Below are 23,052 nucleotides of genomic sequence, written 5' to 3'. Positions count from 1 at the left end.
TTGAATTGGTTTGGGTCCCCAGTTACACTGAGAGAAAGGGGATTTTCTAATACCCCTCAGGTGGCTGTTCCATCCTCATCTAATTCTGGTTGATCGGTGCAAGGGTTCACAGGAAAAACAACAGATAGTGCAGGGGATGTTCATGTTTCTGATTATGTGGTTGCCAATGTCTTCAGTAGCCAATGCATCTCGCTCTTCATTGGACGAGGGCAATACCTCTGGGTCTCACATAATAGTTCACATTCCTAAAATCATTAACTTTGCATGTAGAGTGATTTCCCCATGTAGAATTGTTACAATGTCCTTTATTAAAAGTTGATTTATATTTATAGGAAAACATCACTGGGTCAGTTCATTTGGGGTCATATTATGGCAGTCTGAATGAGTTTCCTCAGACTCTGTCCAGAGTTTCATAGATGCAGCAGCTAGTACAGGAATGGTGGTTACTTTGGGGTTAAATGGTGTTCAGATGAATGGCTGTCCTCTTGGCCTTTGTCATTTGGGAAAGACATCACTTTCTTATAATTCCTTTCCATTTGGGCTGCAGTTTACATTTGGCAAAAGCAGTTTAATGACAAGAAACTTATTTTTCATTCCAATAACCAAACCATTGTTCAAATCCTCCTAAGGGGATCTTCTCAATCAAATGGAGTCTAGTTCTGTTTTGAGGATATTAGTATTACTCAGCTTGAAAATCAGTCTAATATTCTGTGCAAAACTTGTACCTGATGTTCATAATGCTATAGCTAGGAACGTATCCTGTTTTCAGGTTTTGATCATAGTCTTAAGAGGCCTGGTGCCTTCCCATACCAATCCGTCTTGCAAATCTGGCTCCTTAGAGAAGAATTATGTTGACTTTCTTGAACAACCCATGGGCTACAAACATCAGGAGATCTTATACCTTTTGTCTTATTAAAATTTACAAGCTTTTACTTGAACCTGCCAGTTAAAGAAAGGTGCTGGTAACTGGATATCATGATTGATTACATTGTACATAGACACTTTCTATGAGATCCTCCAGCTCTCCACACATACAAGTTACTGCACTAATTTGGTTAGCATGACACATAGACCTGTCCAGTTTAGCTCAACAATGGGTTATCATCAGACTTTGGAAAGGATGGTGTCACATGAATGCCAACCAAAGAGATTCCATGATACAAATAGGAGCCCATTTGCTACCTTTAGAAATAAAAGGGGTGATGAAGTCAGTTAAGGATTTCCATTCCCTAGTGCTATGGGCGACATTATTCACCTGGCCTTATGCCAGGACATTTAGAATTAATGAGTTACTGCAGTCAATATGATGGGCAGATGTGGTAGTAAGTACATTTGTAAGTGTTAGTTTGGTTAAGAAAATCCAAACCAGACCAGATCAGATGTGGCCATTACATTTTCTCTATGGAAATTGGAAACCTTGGTGGCCTATCCAGTTCATTGGGCCATGGCAACACACACACAGACACACACACACACACACACACACACACACACACACACACACACACACACACACACACACACACACACACACACACACACACACACACACTATTAGGTGAATTTTTGCCTCAGGGTTTATTATTTCAACAACCAAATGACCAGTCTTTGACACCATCAAACATCAATGCCATGTTGAAAAAGGCTTTAGTGTGCCAAGGCATCATCCATGAGGGATAAAGTTCTCACTCCTTTAGAATGGGGAGAGTGTCAGACTTAGCTAGGAATGGGCAATCTGTGCAGTCAAAAGAGCATGCAGGAAGATGTTACATATAAAAACAGATCATTTTATGTAAAATCTTGGTTGATTTAGTAATTTTATGTCACAATTTCCATTTAAACATTTAGGAAAGCCATCCATCATTCCACTAATGCAAAGTGGTGGTTTCAAACCTTCAACTACTGAAACTTTTGAACTTTAGAGTAGCTAGAGCAGTTAAGCACACTGGATTCTCTGTAATTGAACACCTCAGTCTGGTAAAACCAAACCCAGATTTTTACCTTTCTGATGGCATTCACTTGAATGACTTGGGATGGGAATTATTTAATTTGCAATTAGCCTTTCTTGTTCAAGATTTATTATAAGCAGGCAAACAAAAAAAAAATATTCAGAAAATGGGAGAGACAGGATGGACTACATGCTCGTGGTGAGTGATTTTGCAGCCTCCCCCTCCCTTTCGTCCCACTATTGCTTTTCCAAGTTACAGGCGGTTGTTATATTCCTACAAGAGGTTAAAGACCTGGGCAGGTAAAGCAAGGATTCATGGTGGAGCTGAGGAGGCACTTCATGCACCACTTGGTTGTTGGGAGGAGCTGGCCAGTACAGGCAGGGGATATCACACACCAACTTTTTGGAACAGTTTATTTTAGTGTTTCAACTTTCAGTTTGCAGTTCAGTATCTGAATTTTGTTACAAACAGTCAGTTTGCTGAATCTATGTATTTTATGCTTTAATAAATGGTCAGAATGCATATCCCTGTTTTGTTCTTGTTTTTGTGGTAGGGAAGTTTCCTGCTGGCAATAGAGCTTTTTGCCTAGGCAGAATCTGTTGCTAGTGACACTGAACTGACCTCAGTGCAAATGTACTAACCAGCTTATCCTCCAGTGTTTATTGGTGAGCAGTCCACTTAGGTGATCACCTTCCACATGGCCTTCCCTCCCTCCCACCCTTGAGGATGATGTTAATGACACATTCTAATTTTTCAGAATTTATATGGGTAGTGCCTTTGCAGCCTCATTTTCCCCTCATCACCCCTCTTGCTTTGCCAAGTCAAGGGTAGTTTTTATAATTCTCACAAGTATTCAATGATCTGGGCAGTCAATGTCAGGATTCATGGTATTTGGGAGGAGTTGGCATGAACAGGAAGGGGACGCCAATCATCTTTATGGAAACAGTTTATTTTGGTGTTTAAGCTTATATTTTGCAGTTTGGTATCCGTTTGGTATTTGAATGTTATTTGTTACAAACAATTGTTTTTTTTTTCTTTTTGTTTTGTTTTTTGAATGTATATAATTGATGCTTCAATAAATGGTTGCAATGCATAGCCTTGTTTTGGTCTTGTTCTGGGGAAGGGAGGTCTAAAAGATCACTGAACTATAGTTGTTAATGACCCAACAATTTACAGAGTGGTGAAAAATATTCCCCTTCATATAAAGTTACATTCAAAAACTAATGCTACTTTGTTATATTTTTGTAAAACACATTAGGATGAAAATCTTCAAATGTATTGTTGTCCATGTGTCTTTCCAGAATGGATCTTTGTAACCCTGAAAGCGAGATTATACTAATTTAATTGCTGTCACTTTCTTACTTTATTTTTTCCAGAGGATTTATTTTCTACAGTCTAATAAGGCTTAAGTTGTCATATAGTAAGATGTATAACTTCTTATGTCTGTAGATCTGCTTAGTACTAATGACACTGTCTGTAAACTCATTGCCCTAACTATCCGAAAGGTAGCAATAGTGCACATCTTTAGAAAACACTAAATGGTTCTCTACTAGTAAGAGAACCACCAACTGTCTCACTACCTTATCCCAGTATACTTTCTTTACATGCCAATGGTGCTGATGTATACCTAGTATAATTAACGTTATATTACTTACTTGCACTGTTATGCAGGGGCTAAGATAAGGACTTTCCTCTTCTTTTTGTGCAGGCTTTAGATGAACAGTAGAATTGCTGAGAGTTGTAGTCTGCGAGTGGTCTGTCAAGTTGTCCCTTTTTGCCTCACACAAAATGGCATCCTTAAGTTCTCCTGATCCATTCAAATCCCCTTCATTATAGTTGGCTGTGGAAACCGTCTAATAAAAAAAAGGAATAGATTTAAAACCTTGTTGTCACTAGCCTGAAATGAGATGACACAATGTCATGCAATTTGTTCTTTGTGATAGCTATGGTTAATATTTTGGTATGTATGCTGTCACCAGTAATGAATGTAATGTGGTATAAAGAACAGCAAGAATATATGCACCTGTACTATATCATGTGAAAATGATAGCTGATGGTTATTACCCAGACAGCATATAGTATACCATACAGTGGTCCTCAACAGCTGCAAGCATTTTATCTTTTCATTGTTAAAAACTATGTTTGCCAATTGGATATAAGTTATTACCTAGACTATGTGGCCCTTTAGCACAAAGGGTTGAGCCCTATGTGCAGCTCAGCCAATCCTAACTTGAATAGCAGGAGTGGCCACAAGAAGAGCTGACCTGAGTTGAGTTGGAGTGAGCATCCTTGATCAACTTGCCAATTCCAGAGAGAATATGTCAGAATTCCCACTGCTGCACCACCACCAGGTAAATGGGCAAGTATTAACCTTTGGGTTTAGAGGCTCAGCAGATGCAGACTGACAGGGAATGCTGGGGTGCACCATACTGATAGGAATACAAAGAAGCTCAGCTGAAGGATTTAACAGACTGCCAGGGAATGCTATATACTCCTGCTGGGATATGCACCAGAATGCAAGGGGAATGCTATATACTCCAGCTGAGATGTGCACCAGAATGCCAGAGAATGCTATATTCTCCTTTAGGGATATGTATCACACTGCTAGTGAAGGATATTCATTACAGCTATGTATGCACCAGACTGCAAGGGAGTGCTGAATACTCAAGCTGGGATATGCACCAGACTGCCAGGAAATGCTATATATTCCTACTGGGATATGCACCACACTGCCAGAGAATGCTAATATACTCCAGCTGGGATATGACCCACCTTGTCAGAGAATGGTATTCATTACACCTAGCTATGCACCAGACTGCCAGGGTATGCTATATGCCCCAGCTAGGATATCCAACAGACTGACAGGGAATGCTGTATACTCCTGTTGGGATATGCACCAGACTGTGAGGGAATGATATTCACTACAGGTAGGTATGCATCAGGCTACCTGGGAATGGTATATAGTCCTGCTGTGATATGCACCAGTCTGCCAGGGAATACAACAGCTGGGTATGCCCCAGACTGCCACGGAGTGCTATATACTCCTGCTGGGATATGCATCAGAGTGTCAGTGAATGCTATATACTCCATTTGAGATATACATCAGACTGCCAGGTAATGCTATTTACCCAGTGAGAATACACTAGACTCCTAGGGAATGCTATCCACAATACCTGGGTATGACCAGGTTGCCAGGGAATGCTATGCACTCCAGATGGGACTGTACCAAACTACTAGGGAATATTGTGCACTCCTTTTGAGGGTGCACAGTGTTAGAAAAAAACATATGCATATGTTCTTACATTAAAGGCATCATTGCATCTTCTGATCACTTAATGAAGGAGAAGGCCAAGAATTTCCCAGCAATTGCTGAAGAGGATACTGGTGTACAAGATCAGGACCTCCTCATATTCTTTGCTGGATTGTTGATTGTAAAGGTCAATAGCTCTGTTTGTTCATTATCCTCTGATGGTTGCCTGCATATGTGGAAGCAAGGTGAGCATGCAAACTAGGGAGACAATGGTCAGATGAAACACTGGACATCCTGTTAGAGGTTAGCTCATATTGCCCGTTTGATTCTCAGTTAAAACGTCTTTTGTGTGGCGACATGCATGAATGGGCATTCCTTCATTGAAGGTTGTGCATTAGGCCTGGCAAGCCAGCACGTAAATCTCTACTGCCAATCATTAGCGGACCGGAGTTCCGCTGTGGCAACCCCTAACCGGGAAAAGCCAAAAGACACAAACAAACTGCCTGAATAAATTACAAGAGGGAGGGTAAGGTCGTGGGTAAAGTTTTGATCTATTCAAGTCATCTTCATCATGTTATGCAGCTGAAGAGCTCTATCAAAATAAATGAACGGATGTAGCTAAGGTTCACTGTAATAAAAATTAATTCTCTGTGCAGATGTGGCATATATATATATATATATATGTGTGTGTGTGTGTGTGTGTGTGTGTGTGTGTGTGTGTGTGTGTGTGTGTGTGTGTGTGTGTGTGTGTGTGTGTGTGTGTGTGTGTGTGTGTGTGTGTGTGTGTGTGTGTGTGTGTGGTACACAATTAACAGAAACAACTTAGTAGTGTAAGTGTGGGAAATATTTGCCATACATACAATACTAATTAGCTGAAATAACTTCATAGTAACAGCAGGAGCAATGTGTGTCTCTGTTCTGCCAGGATGCAAAGATGATACTTGACCTATGCACTCTCATTGTCTGTTTTTAACTTGTTAGGTTTGCAGAATCCACCACTCTGTTGTGCTGTGCTATGACATAGCCAGCTTGCCTTGATCTCTGCTAACAGATTTGACTTAAAAAGCAGTTCCACAGCATCTGGAAAGTAATGTTTTGACTTATTTTGTACATTGCCCTGTACTAGTGCTGATGTGAAAGCCCTGTTTTGTGCTGTGCTGTGGTACTTTTGCATCTGAAACTGGTCTAGATGGCTCCCCCTAGTGGAGAATGGTCTACTGCTGCTGTTTCTTGCCTGAGTTACTATTAGCTACATACCAGTGTTTTTTTTTCTTTTTTTCTGATTCACAAATCCTAAGAGTTTTCAAAGCAGAGAAAGTCCATGGACTATAATCACTTTACCAATAGCCACCCTAATACCACACCTTCTACCTGCAAGAGAGCAAAAAAGTCAGGCCTTTGTACAGTGCAATGTCCCTATTGCTGCATGTAATACTGCAAAGTCCAATCTGGCTAGAAAGGCACACAGCTGGAATAAATCACAGTTCCTTGATGTCTTTGGGATTGGTAGCAGGGTCAAATCTAGATTAGACAGGTCAGTCCAGTAGCAGTATACAGAAATAAAATGTAGCCTACTGTCACTAGAAAAAAAAAAGCCAGGAGCCAGTGACTAAGTATTTATAGATGGGTTTCCCAATGATTTGTTTTTGGTCCCTTTCTATTTAACATTTTAAGACCACCTTTATCGATGCAAAATATATGTGGGTTGGCAAATTTACTGAAGGTTTAAAGACTAATGCACTGTGAAAAACATTGGTGTACACAAAATAATGCAGAACTATCTGGATGCACATTTTGAGTGGCTTGTAAACATCTTCATTTTCTTTAACATCATCAAATATACCATATTGCACTGTGGTTATAGAAATCACAGGTATCCCAAATGCCGCATATCATCATATTTTGCTATCTATGGATACAACAAGGGACTTAGGCAAAGACATATTTAACACCAGTGTTAGAGCAATAATTAAAAGATATTGTAGCACTTTGAATAGGGATAAAGAAGTGCTTGTCCCGTTATAAAGCCCCTGATCATACCTATTATAGAAAATTGTGGAGCTGCATATATAACAAGCTCCAAATAAAAATACTAGAGGGACTTCAGAGGAGATTTAACAGATAGATTCATAGACTGAGGTCATAAGCTATAAGGGCAGATTAAAGGTTTTGGGATATATTCCATTAGCTCCAGATTTCAAAGAGGAAATTAAGTGTTGCTATACAAATGTTTTATTAATGATCAATAGGCATCATGCATGGGGCAGACATGGTGGTGCATTGGTTAGCGTTGCTGCCTCACAGCAAGAGGTTCGCCGGTTCGATCCTCGGCTGGGGTGCCTTCTGTGCAGAGTCTGCATGTCCTCCCTGTGGTCGCATGGGTTTCCTCTGGGTGCTCCAGTTTCCTCCCACATCCCAAAGACATGCTGTAGGTGGATTGGACACTCCAAATTGTCCCTAGGTGTAAGTGCATGCATGTGTGTGCCTTCTGTCAAAGGTTGGGTGCTGGGCTGGGAACTTGACACCATAAAACTCCACTGTCATTCATGAACAGACAGGTGATCTGCTGTGGTGACCCCTAACTGGGAAAAGCCGAAAGAAGAAAAATAGGCATCATGCATATGAGCGTCCCTTAGTTCACATCATGCAGCTTGAAATAGGATCATAGGAAGTTACAGGCTAATGGGCTTAGGGGCCTTACAAGCCTAGCCAAGTTTTACCTTTATTTCCACAATCAGCACCTATTGCCCCTGTCCAAGAGAGATACAGGTAGAACCACTGGGGTGAATCTATGATTACCCATCCAATCATCCAGATTGCTTTTGAAGAGGTCCAATGAGGTGCTCCATTTCACATGAAGTGGGAGTCTGTTCCAAAGGTGTGGTAACCTCTGGGAGACAAATATGTCCCTACAGCAGGCTCTATTAATGTTACATACCAGGATAGGTTCTTTAGAGTGAGTAACCCATGTACCATTTGATTTGCAGATATGCAGCATTTCCAATAAAGCAAGGTCAGAGACTGATTCAAGGCAGAGATTGCCTCTGAGTAGTCTGTATGAAACAGAATAAAGTCACAGTGATTTCAGATGATTCACATTGGACAGATGCTGATGACCTTGAATTTTCCTTGTGAGGAATCTTTGTGGCCTCTCCAATTGCTGTAGGAGCTTGGAAAGGTACATACCAAAAGGGTGTTGTATTCAATTATTGGTCTGATGAGGGAAGAGTACAGGGAGGTTATAGCTTCTTTTTTTCTGGAGGCAATGTCCTTACTTTTGAGATGAGCTCTCTAGAATGCCCTTCTTACCATTGTGGAGACATGGTGATCAAAGGTAAGGTTGTTGTCAACCTGTGTGTCCAGGTCTGTCTCCACTGAGTGCATATTTAGGGTGTTGCTATTGATGTGGTAGTTATCAGGAACATTTATCTTATTGAAAGGGATGATAATCCATTTTTTGCACTGAATTTAAGGCCTTGACTTTGGTACCAATCATTTGTTTGTGTAAGACCCTCTTTTAAGATGTTGACATAATTTGGAGATTTTATGACCACTTCCAGTTTGCAGTCATTAGCAGAATTTGTCAGCCACAGACCTTTAGATTTTGCTTGTACTTTAGAGAAATAGATTCTAAACAGTAGAGGTCCTAGGACTGACACCTGTGGAACTCCACTGGTTGCAGGTCTGCTATTGGAGGTGGATTCCCCTATTTGACTATATGGGTTCTGTCAGTGAGCCAGTTAGTGACCCATCTAATGATATACAGGTTGATACCTAGTTGTTTTTTTTTTTTTTTTTTTTAATTTCTCCAAATCCCTAGCTGGATGAGACTGTCAATGATGCCTGAGTGTGGGATCAAAAGCCTTGGCTAAGTCTAGAAAGGCTGTATGCACAGATTTCCTGTCATTCAGGGCCTTGGTGCCTGTCTTGACGTCCACCAGATTTAACAGGCATAATCTCCCTTTGACAAATCCAAACTGAGTCGGGTCAAGTGCTCGGAGATCACCTATATCTTTGCCGATAAGTCCATAACAATTCGCTCTATGGCCTTGCAGATAACGCTAGTTATGTCAATAGGTCTATAGTTCACAGGGTCAGTGGAAGCACCACGTTTGTGCAAGGGAATAACGGGAGCCATTTTCCATTCAGCTGGGACAAAGCTGGTGTGCTCAGACTATGACTGAAAAAAGTACCCAGTGGTGTTGCTAATTCTTGTTGGAGCCCATGTACGATGCAGCTTGGGATATTATCAGGTCCCATATATGCTGTGTTTTTGGCCTTAGAGAGGGCATTTACAAGTTGTTCTTTAGAGATACAAGGTAGAGGACAGGTGGTAGGGATGTCATGGGGTACATGTGGTGGGGACAGGGGAGTGAAGTTTTCACAGAACCTATCAGCCAGCAGGCTAGCTATGTCCGCAGGCTCAATATATGTGGTATCATTAACTACCAGTTTGGCATAAAACTGGGCCTTTCCTTTTAGGTTATGGATGTATCTAAAGAGCGCCTTATAGTTACCCTTAGTTGAGGAAGCTAATTTGGATTCGTAGTTTGCTTTGGAGGACTTCACAAGAAGTCTTATTGGCTTGTTTAAGCTGAGGAGGGAGTGTTTCCAGTTTAGAGCTCAATCCCTCTTAGACAGCAATTTCTTATTATTATTGTCCACCAGGCAGGTTTGCTATTATCCCAGGTTTCCAGTGTGCATTTAAGGAAAAAAGAGCTTTATAGAAAGATCAGCAAGACCATGAATTATGCTATATATAGCTGCTAGACTAGCACTAAGCTTGAAAGTGTTCAAAAATCTGGTTGACACCTGGGATGCAGACTGGGTATATGAAGTGGGGGCTAATGACAACAAGCTCCAAGATCTTCTGTATTGAGGCTGTGACCTTTAGAAACAAAATGCATTGCAATACTAAGATTATAATATCAATTTAAACTAATGACACCACCTGCACACAAAGCAGAAGCTTTATACTTCCTCTAACATTCAGCCATCTAACAGAGCAATATGAATGAAATATTCTGCTGTTACTCCAAAATACAGCTGACAGATTTTCTTAGAGATTCACCTTCTGACATTGTACACCAGCAAATGTTTCCAATCTGTACCTCACTTATATTCAACAAAACCGAGTCTTCACTTTATTAATTGACTACACAAGAAATCATGTATATTAAAAACTATCCCTTTTCTGATCATTGGCAACATGAAATGTATTGAACAGCTTAAAACAACTTTAGACTTTACAGTTCCTAACTAATTCTGCTCTGATTCTGCTGCCTCTTTGTATTCTCATCTGCAGACAGTTTCATTAGTGTTTATGCAATTGTATAGTGAATGGGTCACAACACATCCTCAGTAGAATGGAAGCTGCCAATAATAACATTCCGCCAATTCATTTTTGAATAGAAAGATATATCTATCCAGTGTCTAAACCATTTGTCTTGGTTTGGGTTGCAGTTTTGCAAGTCAAGCACTGCAGACCAAATTTTCCATCGGTAGTAAGAGTCTCCATTACATGTTGTTGGATTTAGAGGCATTCCCAAGCAAGCATAGTGACTTAATCTCTCCAAGGTGCCCTGGTTCTATCCCAGCAACTCCTCCCAGTGGGCCATACATGCTTTATCTCCCACAGACAACACACAGAAACATACTTTTTAAGTTCCCAAAGCATGTTAAATGGCTCATCTTATCCTACAGGACCAATGGCCCTACAAAGAGATCAGCTCAGATGATAGAACTCTACCTTTAAGACATTGTAGGGTAAACAATAATAAGCCTTCTCCAGGTCCACAAAACAGATGCACATTGTGTGGGCTAACTCCAGTAATCCCCAATTTCTATTCAAAGACAAATAGTTATTCCATGTTCCAAAACCAGGTCAGAATGAACACTAGTTCTCCTGAATCTGAGGCTCAGTTGTCAGACAATGTCTTCTTTACTGCAGCATGGTATATGTGTTTTCTAAGGTGAAGGAGTTTGAAGCACCTGCAACTAGAATTTGCCCTTAGTCTCATTTTTTTATTTTTAGAAAATTGCTAGTTCCTCTCCATTTTGCTAGTTCAGTAGAGCTTTTATCCCCTGACAATGTCAAAAATGATAAAGCACTTGGTTATGACATCCTCAGAATATTCAATGCTTTCTTCATTTCTAGCTCGATTTATGCCCTGTAAAATTGGTAAAGAATCAGCTTTGTATATCCCAACCAAAATCATAAAAGCAGTGGCCACAGAGGTTTTAGGTGGAGCTGTATTTATCCTTATTACATTGAAAACACTAAGCTTATGCCCCAAAACACTGCCTAAAAATATTACACTGCAGTTTTATTAGAAAACACCAAATCAGTTTTCAAGATATCCCAATATAAGCATGTAGCATAGGTGGGCAAGTATGGACATACTTGTATGCAAGATGCTTTTTGCTAGGCCTCTGTCAAATGAGAGATTGCCACTTCTTCTCATGGAGTAACCTAGTACATGCCTAGAACAAAGCTGCTTTGATGTGGCATTACTTCAGGGTGGGGGAACAAGCATATTCCACCATAAAAGTGGCATTTGATATTACTGGAACGACATCATCCCAAATAATTCCTGCACTACAGTCTCCATCAGGCTAATGATTATAAGGTTAAATATTCTGCTTATTCTAAAATACCTTTTTTTTTTTAAATTTCACATAAATTACACCATAATTTAAAGATGATTAACAGATTAAAGTTATCAGCTGCCAGTAACTAGCTGACAGATAGCCTATTTTATTTAAAACATTTTGTTAAAAATAAAAAGAACAAAAAGAAATTAAGGACTACCTTATTAACGTTGTTCAGATTCTTCATCTGTTCATCCTTGTTTCCAAACTGCTGATTACATTTAAAAGAAGCCACATCCTCTGCGCCCTCAGCACATAGGCGATCTCTGTTGCTGTTTTCCTCTATTGTGTTGATAACAGCAACATTAGTCATGCTACTTGCAGTATCAGTGTTCACTGATACGTGGCTGATATTTGCAATTTTCTGTAAAAGCAAGATATATATCATTTGCTTAAATAAAAAGAACCCACAGAAAGAGTAAATTAGTTTTATCACTGAACAGCCTGACCACATCCAGAATAATGTGTTCAGTTCCTAGAGATTCCACAACAACATAAGAGGGAGATTTATTTGGGCCAGAAATCTATGTTGCTGCAGGTATAGTAACATAAATATTATGGGAAAATGCCAAATGATCATAATAGACAGGAAACGAAGGAACATGGTGAGCATGTATAAATAGTCCCTGTACTTAAAAATGAATGCTGATCAATATTTCTATTCAAAATAGACCAGACCTAGCAAAGGCTGTAAACAGGCGATACTTCATTTAGCAAATGGAGCGGCTCTAAAACAGACGGTATGGAGCAGGATGAAAACAATGAAGTTCAAAACACAAGTCAGATGGATGTGGTAAGACTCAGCAAGTCAAATAAGCTCAAATAACTATTTTCTCAACATTGAATTGACACACCAAAATAAAAAGATGCAATCTTCATGCATGGTGCATCATTTGTTCTCCAGTGGCAGTCTCAAGAACAGATCACAGACAGTCATTAATAACCAACCTAACAACAAGATCTGCAAGAACCAGGGGTTACAATGCTATAATGTCAATATTGGGTCGATCTTCTTCCTTTCCCAAATAGTATCCTTCAATATCACTCCACAATGCAAAGAACATTCATTGTCATACACCAGTCACTAGCTGCAACATTAAATACTGACTAACTAATACTGTTGTGTATTTATTTTAGTGAGGAGCCCTTCCATCTCATGTTGTACCCTCTTCTCTATCTCCCATTTATTTTTGTGTAACTTATTCTGTGGGATGCTATCTACTTCTACCTCTCTTTTCCAAACATTTCCAGTAATTAACATAATGTATTTTATTAAAGGAGGGTCTGGACTCTTCCATTTTCCAGTTAGCCCCTTCTTTGCTATCAGCAAAATAAGAGCAATAAATGCCTTCTCAGCACACATTAAAAAATTAACTTAGTAAAACTCCCCAGAATAACCATATGGGGGCTTTGCACCCTAGACCTCCCCTTACTTAATATAGTATGGTTTAAGTTCATGCACTCTCACAGGAAGTTTATTATTTTGAATAAATGGTCCATTGACTTTTCTAGACTCAGTGAACTGTAAATTTCCTAAGGCAAATCCAGGCAAACTACAAGAGGGCCTCACCAAAAAAAAATGACTGGTGCCAGAAATACAGCCTCAAACTAAATGCCAAAAAATGCATCATCATCCCCTTTGGGGAGAGTGACATTTATACAAATTATCACATTAATAACAACTTCTTAAGTATGCAAGCAGTTGTGAGGGACCTGTGCACCCAAACTGACAGCAATCTAACTTTTGACCACCATGTTGCCTCCTTTGTATGGAGAGTTTTATACTTGGTTGGAGAGACCACAGAGGGTCCTGACTGGGAGAATCCATGGCAGTTGTGTGATAGTGCCAGTGCAGTAGAGGCTGAGGGACAGGACAGCAACAAACAGTCATACCACTATACCCACCCAGCGCCCACCTATGCCCCCAGGATCAGGATGAAAAAAATTGCTTTCTCCAGGGGCAGCTGGAGCCTCGACCTCAAGGTAAGTAAAGGAAAAAAAAAAAAAAAGAAAAGCAAAAGAAATGTCATTATTTTAACAGACCACGTGCGCCTGGTTTACAGATTCCTTTGTCCACAGAATCAGGAAAGTAAAAGTGAATAGTAATGCTTATACCTTGGCTGTTGGCTGCCTGATGATGATATAGTTCACACTGTTTGTTTGTTTTGTAAGCTTGTGTTTTTTTTTGGCTTCAGTTATTACCTGATGATGATACCAGATAGTAAGATCCATTTCCTATGTACTACAGTTACAAATGAGGGATTGATGTAGTTCAGCTTTATTTAAACTTCGTCTCGAATCAGGAGACAATAAATGTTTGTTTACAACAGTTTGTAAACAAAATCCGATATACCATGCATCACATGTTATAAGATATGCTTGCATAAACTGACAGATAAGGTAAACATTGAGGCTACCAAAACACTACTTTCTTAGCGTTAAAAGCTAATCGTATTTAAGTGTTGTTTATTTATGCCAGTTACATTTATGGCATTCAACCATATGATTTAGGCATAGTGCTGTGAGTTTTGCATTTATTTCTCCTAGGTTGCTGATGTTCTTCATAAGGTTGGATCGGTTTAAGGCTAAATATGTTACTGACTAATTGAAGCTTATGCAAAGATTCATCAGTTACTATGTTGGGTGTAGCTTATGAGTATTACATGTGCTAAAAAAAAAAAAATAAGAAAGAAATCCTCCTTCTAACTGCTGTGATAATTGAAGGTTGGTGTTATACTTTTTGCTGTTCTCATGTTGTGTGTAATTCCTGCCTGCTTCTGCCTGTCCAATCACGAGCAGGTGAGATAGCTTGCATGTTCTGCAGAGAAACTGAAAATAAAAGTCATGCTGCTGTTGTTAGGGGCTTAATTTATCCAGTGAATTTCCTGATTACTACTACCAACTTCATTTTCCACTCATTTCTGTCACTCTCCCAGCCACTCTAATGTATACGCAAGTATACACACACACACACACACACACACACACACACACACACACACACACACACACACACACACACACACACACGCACACAGACACACACACACACACACAATCACACACACACACACACACACAGTCCTCTTGTTTACTGTTGTACGTCTTTCCTTTTTCTGTACCTGCTTGCTCATTTGTTTGTTGATTAGGGTCTATTTAAATTTGTGGTTTTGTTAGACTGAGATCTAAGGTTCTATTTATAAAGTTTGTTTGTTTGTGTCTTTCGGCTTTTCCCGGTTAGGGGTCGCCACAGCGGAACTCCGGTCCGCTAATGATTGGCAGTTGATTTTTAAGGTTCTATTTATAAAGTACTTTTGTTAATTTGCCAAATAAGGGAAGGATTTGAATTTCAGAAGTATGAACAGCAAGGAAGCTGGCAAAAAATAAATAAATAAATAAAACCTGCTCATTCTTTAAGTGATAGCTAACTGGCTTTGTCAAGCAAACTGATGTGATGTTTCCATTTGCAAAAAGTACAGTAAAGAACCTCAAGATTCATTTTATTACGATTTGTAAAGATTATATTTTTTTTGTTTGTCTGGGGGTGTATTCTGGCTAGACTGGCATAACACATTTGTCACTTGCTGATCCGTCTGCCAGGGCTAAGAAGCAGGAAATTTTCCATGATCAGAATAGAATTTTTTTCACTTTTGATTTTGTCTACTGCATGTGGTGTTCAAGGAAGAGTGACTGATTACACGAAATGTCAAGGCATATAAAGTGAGTCTTATTTTGATGGATATTTTCTGCAGAATGTATGACAGACCAATGTGAGACCAGCTGCGACAATCCTTAGTTCCAAAAATTATTGTGTTGGCCTTTGATGGGCTGATTACAATTTCGAGCCAGTATGCCAGACTACTGAGGTCCTGCTCTAGTTGTTTTTAACGGATTTGAGGGAGGGTGAAAATATGCAGACCACCATGTTGTCAGTGTTCAGAGTTGAAGGATGAGGAAGTTGAGAGTGGTGACGGGGGGGCAAGTAAAATAACACTGTATTCAGTTATAACGGTGAAAATAAAACTGAAGTCCAGATGCTCTAATATGTTTGAGCAATGATGCACTGTAGTGTATAAAAATAGTAGTTTTAGAAACAACTCCAAATTTTATTTACACACCATTGTGGCTGAAGATAAAAAACATAAGTTGTATAATACATCACCAAGGCGGACTGATCCAGGACAAACCTAGTCCAAGCAGCACCACAAGTGAGCCACCTTGGCATTCTTTCAAAGTTCCTGCTCTACCAGCGCCAGTCAGTGACTTACCACTGTCTGCCCTGAGAACAAATGCAGTTGCTATGTCATGTTATCTGTTATGTAGGTTTATTATGTCTGATAGAATATGTAAAGATGAACCAGTAGCTTAAAACATTTTGGTAATTTACTGCATAACGTCTGCATTTAATATTAGTCTAGGAGCAGTTAATTTTATTTTTATAAACAAAAATCTGTATTTCAGTTTGATACAAGTTCAAATATTAATATAAATAAACACTATTGTTCTGGTTATATTTTGTGTTTAATATTTTGTCTGTTCTTCAATTTGCGTTTAAAAGTTTGTATCCCACAATTCCACTGGCGTGGTTGGGGTTACATAACCATGTATGCAAATTGTATGTTAATTAGCATACCGATTTGTACCTATTTTTCATGGGCCTTTGTCCATATTTTTGGTGTTTCCAGATTGAGAGGTATGCATACAGAGCAATATCTGACCCCACCTTGATGAAATTGCTGTATATCCGCAACCCAAACTCCACTTGTGTAACCCGCACGTAAAACTTCAACTTGGCCTGCAACATAAATAGGTCTTGCTGGCGTGACAGATTTGTCTCTTAGAGACTCACCCATCTGTGGAATAGATTCCCTCTCCATGTCAAGCAGAGTACTTCATTATTCCTCTTTAAGAGGAACCTGGATGACTGGATGGGAAATAGAAAATAGACCCCTAGGATTCCACCTGTGTCCCTGCTGGACAAGGGCATCTGGTACTGACTTGGGGGAACATGGGATAATTTCTTCTCTAGGCTTATAACGGCTTCAGGGTCAGTAACCTACTAACTTGCTGTGATCCTATGTTCCTAAAGAATGATAAAATGAGCAAATCAGTATTTGGTTCAGACATGCAATAAAAAAATAAATAAAATAAATGGACATATTAAGCTGGCCATGCAGTTCTCGGGTACAAAATCTATTGGCATAGGTTTTTGATGAAGTGCACACAGGAAGGAAGCAGCTTTGTATAATTACATTGTCAGAATTGACTGATGTCTTCTGTTTGGTGCATCCGTCCTTAATTATAGCTTCCATGCTACATTTACTAACCACATGACTGCTGCCTTCTTCTGTTTGGGTTTGTGAAACAGGTTCAACATTACTGGAGTGTGGTGTCATAGCTCTCAGAAGATCCTGTTGCTCTTTTATTAATTCTTCTACTTTTTGTTGTGTTGATTGTTTCTGTAAGAAGATCACAGAGAAGAAAATATAATTATCTGCACCGTAATTACTGGGCTTCCGATCTGCATATTAAGATAAGATATTATTATTTGTTATACTGAAGCTACAGAGCTCCAACAAGTTTTAACTTAGCATTTATGATTTTGAAATTGAAATATCTGGATTTCTGTTGTTTCTTAACATACACTGGTGTCACTGCTGCATTTGTGTTCTGATGTAATTAAAGTGATAACTGGTCTCAAGTCCAGTTAAAATAACTACAGGCCTACAACAGCCAAAGTAGAAGACAAACAACAATGTATCAGGATGCTCACAGCCAGGTTCTCCATCATTTAACAGAAAACTGAAACCAGTTAACATCAATGTTATGCAGTCAGGACAGAAAAATAAATGGTTAGCTAATTAACTGTTAAATGCAAGATATTACAGTCATGCCTTTAGGATCTCTTGAAGTACCAATCTATGGCATTATCCCTAATTTGACATGGTAGTGAACTATATAGACAAGGCATCTGGAACACAAATCAGAGTAACTCACATCTACAATCTGGTAGTAGGTCTTTTTCAGATGAGCAGAGTAAGCGAAATGGCTGATAGACAAATAGCTTTTTAAGGCAACAGGGCTCAGACCTCAAAGGACATAGTTCATTAGTAGCAGAAAGCTTTAAATGAGCTTTGATACTAACAACAGCCAGAGCAGACCTAGCAACAAAGTTGTCATATGATTGTACTGAAAAATGTGCTGTGTATGCTAAGGGTATGAAACAGCAAAATCCACATAGAAGGAATTACACTAATCCAGATGTGAGGAGACCAGTGCATGCATGCATGTAAGAAGATGCTCTGAAATAAAAAAAGGATTTGATTCTACTGATGTTCCTAACACAATAATGTGAAATATTAAGAAACATCTGTTTCATTGCTAGATCCTCAAGAAGCTCCCCAGATCCCATACTTAGCCCCAGCTTCTTCCTGCTCCTGTACAAATAATGATCAGATCATGCTTTGGGACTGTTGTGCAACTTAAGAAGAATCATAACCACAGACATAGCAGAGATGAATTTCAAGTGGCAACTGCTGTTGCAATCTAAGACGGTCCAGCTGCCTTCAAGCTGTTGCACATTACTGTGGAAATGAGCGGTATGGATGTCAAAAATCCCCCTTGAAGTCTTTTCCCAATGAAAAGCAATAGTGCCATTATAAAGCCTTGTGCATCTCAGAGGCAGACTCAAAAAAAAAAAAAAAAGAAAATGCATGTGGGCTAGAGAAACTAAAAAGAGGCAAGATAACATAGGGTTGTGTGAAAGAGAGCACACAAAGTGGTCAGATGTTCAGTCAGAGTCCCATGGTCAAGTGGCAAATGTAGTAGGAGCACTCACTCCTGAATCTAGATTTAGGACTGAGCAAGCCAAGGAAATGCTGTCGGGAATGAATATTAATATGAATAAGCTACTTTCTCAGGTTAGAGACAGAGGAAGACATTTTACAGATGTTAGGATCAAAAGGTGATCTTTGATTATAGTGAAAGTCAAAGTTTTCTTCAGTAGAGGTGGAACAGTACCTGTCCTTGAAGTTTTTTTTTCTATTTTTTTTTTATTTAGGGTATACAGCAGAAGCACTATTTGATGGAAAGGTAGAATCACTATACAATGTCAATTCAAAATAAAATGATCCATAGTTCTGTACTTTAATAAATAACACACCTGCTTTAAAGAGAGAGCTGGAGTTTACAAGACAGAATAGTTATACTGATAGTTACAGGTGAATGATGCCTAAAGGTGGTATTTAAGATAAGTAATTTGCTGAAGTGTGAGTAGTGATTTATTGCTCACTGAGACTGCATGCCACAGTTTGTGAAGTTTTTCAGCAAAAAGCTTGGATTGACAGGGGTGAAGTGATGGGCATCTGATGCTATAAAGTTTTACTTTAGAGGAAGCAATCTAGTCAGGACTATTGAGTAAGGCTGAGGATTTTTTATATCAATAAAAAAGGAAGAAAATCTGTTTCCTAATATAATCGGTAAAACTTTTTCCTAGGTGAGAAGGGCACAGTAGAGCATATTTTTAAGCCTTTTGAATCTGATGCAGGATGCTAAAGTCACAAGTAAGAAACTATTTTAGTGCTGGAAGAAGAATGACATTTGTCATAAGGCTTTTTCCCTCAGTTTCTACTGCTGATAGCTGGGATGCTCTTTCATCTAATTGGAGATGATAAGCTGCTGATTAAGATGGAAACTTAAATATTTAAAGTACAGCACAAAATGTAAGGTGTGCCAAACTGTGAGGCATCAGACCAATCCTGGTAGGGTATGTAATCATTTACCTGTATTAAATAACAAGGCCTCAGTTTTCTTGACATTTGATATATGCCTGATAACTCAATAACATCAAAATATTTACTGAGACAAAATATCCATCCAGTAGTTTTCCTCATAAGAAAAGTAAAGATTATTGTTACTATGATAGCTGATACAGGTGTTATCAATAACATTATTATATCGACTAGCATACAGGTATAATGCATATAAAGCACTGAGAAGTGGTTAATAAACATGATAATAGTGAATGTCTATTCCCTCACTGGTCCAGATCACAGTATAGTGTTCTGCAGACTAATGCAGTGGGATGCCAGTGTCCTCATTACACAATCAAATGTCACACAGTGCAGTGAAGTATCTAGTAAATGCCCCTGCAGTAAGTACTCAAAAGAGGATTCAACTGGTTTGCTGGAGTGAGGGAACACATACATTTTATTTGTATATCATTGATTAATCATTATTATTTTTAATAGACAACATTATGTGACATAAACATAAGCAAATAAACAAATAGATAACCTTGTTACCACATCTCTGATCGAGATATTTGCAGATAGTAATAGAATGCAAATAATTTTGCAATTTTCAAAATTTTCCAATGCAGAGAAGAACAGAGTCCAGACTATGATCCAGGCAACCTGGGATTAGCTAATAGCCTGAACAGCGAAGGAGCTGGATAGACAGGAAATGGAATAATGAGGCTGAGCATAAATGTCCATCTCAGATGTAAGAGTTAGGATGTGCACTGTTTGTAAGTTGTCAATGGAAACAAGAGATATGATGAAGGCTTCTGTCAACAAGGACAGATTATTGGGTATAGCAACTCTCAAAAAAGCATGTGGAAATACCCTCAGATCTTTTTATTCCATACCACCACTTTGGCTGCTTTGGACATATTGTAAGGAACTAAAAAGATTAAGAAGAAAAAACTCATACAGATCACTTATGAGTCACTGAAAGAAAAAAAGGTATAAAAAGATATTTGCAATTACTGACTCTCGTGAAGATGCAGCTAGTGAGTTGCTGTTTGCATTATCTTAATAGGATAATGTATATGGCTCAGAGTGCCTAAAACAGATAATCATGAGCATTTAAAAACCCATGATCATACTGACTGTTAAGCCACCCTTTAAAGTTATTACATGTAGAACTGTATCAAGGATCTTAAGATCAATTTAGGTTTGTATAGACACATCAACAGCAGTGTCTTAAATTCTGAGTCTAATTGAGGAAAGTCATCTAAAACGGTATGCATGACCTCTCATTTTCTGGCACAAAGTCTAGAGAAATTAATAATTTCAAACCTCCAAGCTATGAAAGTTAAAAATATTGAACTGGACAGGTAATATCCAAGCAGTAACAGCTTAACAGTACTTCTAGTTTTTTTGTATTAAGATGTATTAAATATAATTTCTGAAGCCAACTCTTGTAAGGCATGATGTTAAAAAGAAAGAGAAATTTTGAGTTTTAGTGCATTAACATCAAGCTGATGTGAACTACGCCACCAGTGGCCTGTTTCAAAGTATTCTGAAGAGAATAAACTGGGTGACAGTGAAGGCATTGTGTCATTAATCTGTACTGAAATTAAGAATTATACAACACAACTGCTGAGAAATGGAGGATTATCCATTGGTCTTGGAAATCCCGTCTCCCACAGAGTTATGCAGCTTACTGGGGATATATCTCTTACATTAGTCAGTAAACAGTTCTGATAAAATAAATTAAATAGATTTAATACCTTATTGTCACTAGCATGAAATTGCATGACACATTGTTATGGAATTTTTCTGTGTGATAGCTGTGGTTAACATTTCGGTATGTATGCAATCACCAATAATGGATGTAGTTTGGTATAAAGAACAACAACAATATATGCACCTGTACTATACCATGGGAAACTGATAGCTGATGCTTATTACCCAGACAGCATACAGTATACCATACAGTGGCCCTCAACAGCTGCAAACATTTTATATTTTCATTGTTAAAAACTGTTTGTTAATTGAATAAAAGGTATTACCTAGATTATGTAACCCTTTGGCACAAAGGGTTGAGCCCAAAGTGCAGCTCAATGAATCCTAGCTTAAATAGCAGGACTGGCCACAAGAAGAGTTGACATGAGCTGAGTTGGAGTGAGAATCTTTGATCAACTTGCCCATTCCAGGGAGAATATGTCAGAATTCCTACTGCTGGACCACTACCGAGTAAATGGGCAAGTAATAACCTCTAGGTTTAGAGGTGCTGCAGATGCAAACTGGCAGGGAATGTTGGAGTGCACCAAACATTTAGGAATACAATGAAGATCATCTGAAGGGTTTAACAGACTGTCAGGAAATGCTATATACTCTTGCTGGAATATGCACCAGCATGCCAGGAATGCTATATACTCCAGCCGAGATGTGCACCAGACTGCCAGGGAATGTTACATAGTCCTGCTGGGATATACATCACATTGTCAGGGAATGATATTCACTACAGATAGGTATGCACCAGACTGCTAGAGAATGCTATATGCCCCAGGTGGAATATGCATCACATTGCCAGTGAATGTTATATAATCCTGCTGGGATATGCACCAGACTGCTAGGGAATGTCATATACTCCAGCTGGGATATGCCCCAGACTGCCAGAGAAGGCTATATACTCCTGCTGGGATATGCACCAGACTGCCAGGGAATGCTATACACTCCATTTTGGGATATGCACCAGACTGGCAGGGAATGCTATTTACTCAGGGTAGGAATGCACCGGACTCCTAGGGAATGTTATTCACTATACTTGGGTATGACACAGGCTGCCAGGGAATGTTATGTACTCTAGCTGGGAATTTACCAAACTACTAGGGAATCTTATGCATTCCAATTTGAGGGTGCACAGTGTTAGAAACAACCATGTGCATAAGCCCTGACATTAAAGGCATCATTGCATCTCCTGATCACTTAATAAAGGAGAAGGAGAAGGCCAAGGTTTTCCGAGCAACTGCTAAAGAAGATACTGGTGTACTAGATCAGGACCTTCTCATGTTCTTTCTTGGATCGTTGATTACAAGGGTCTATGCTTCAGGTTGTTCATTACCCACTGATAGTGGTCTGGATCTGTGGAACAAGCCTGACAAGCAAACTAGGGAGACACAAGAGGTGCAGGAAATGAGATGATGGTCAGACCACTGCTGGGGGATAGTTCTGTAAAATAGTAGGGATCAAACAAGGTAAGGAAAATATATAGGGGAAGAAAAGGGTGAAAATAAAATTATTTCCCACCCTTGATAGTAAATTCACAAAACAAGTAATCAGAAATGAAAAACTATTGAAGAATGTTAACAGGCAACCTTGTATCCAGCAAGCAGGCTTTGTGATAAAAAAACAGGCAGATTAAGTAATGTTTTGTTTTGCAATAAATTTATGCGTTAAGGATACTTAATCTGCC

The 23,052-nt window shown here is 39.0% G+C and overlaps 1 protein-coding gene across 1 annotated transcript in view; it reads right to left on the bottom strand.

Moving 5' to 3' along the window:
* Nucleotides 1-23,052, bottom strand: part of LOC122815066 — a 210,166-nt gene that overhangs the window by 105,671 nt on the left and 81,443 nt on the right. Inside the window, exons 13-15 of the mRNA XM_044087310.1 lie at nucleotides 17,103-17,309; nucleotides 12,011-12,214; nucleotides 3,605-3,802 (exon numbers count right to left, since the gene is read on the bottom strand). Of these exons, the coding sequence (XP_043943245.1) occupies nucleotides 3,605-3,802; nucleotides 12,011-12,214; nucleotides 17,103-17,309 (609 nt within the window). The remainder of the gene's footprint in view (nucleotides 1-3,604; nucleotides 3,803-12,010; nucleotides 12,215-17,102; nucleotides 17,310-23,052) is intronic.

This window comes from Protopterus annectens, chromosome 11.part0 (assembly GCF_019279795.1).
Source record: "Protopterus annectens isolate FY-2018-M chromosome 11.part0, PAN1.0, whole genome shotgun sequence".
Lineage (NCBI taxonomy): Eukaryota > Metazoa > Chordata > Ceratodontiformes > Protopteridae > Protopterus > Protopterus annectens.
Note: the sequence above shows the minus strand (reverse complement) of the source record. Positions and strands in the feature narration are given on the sequence as shown.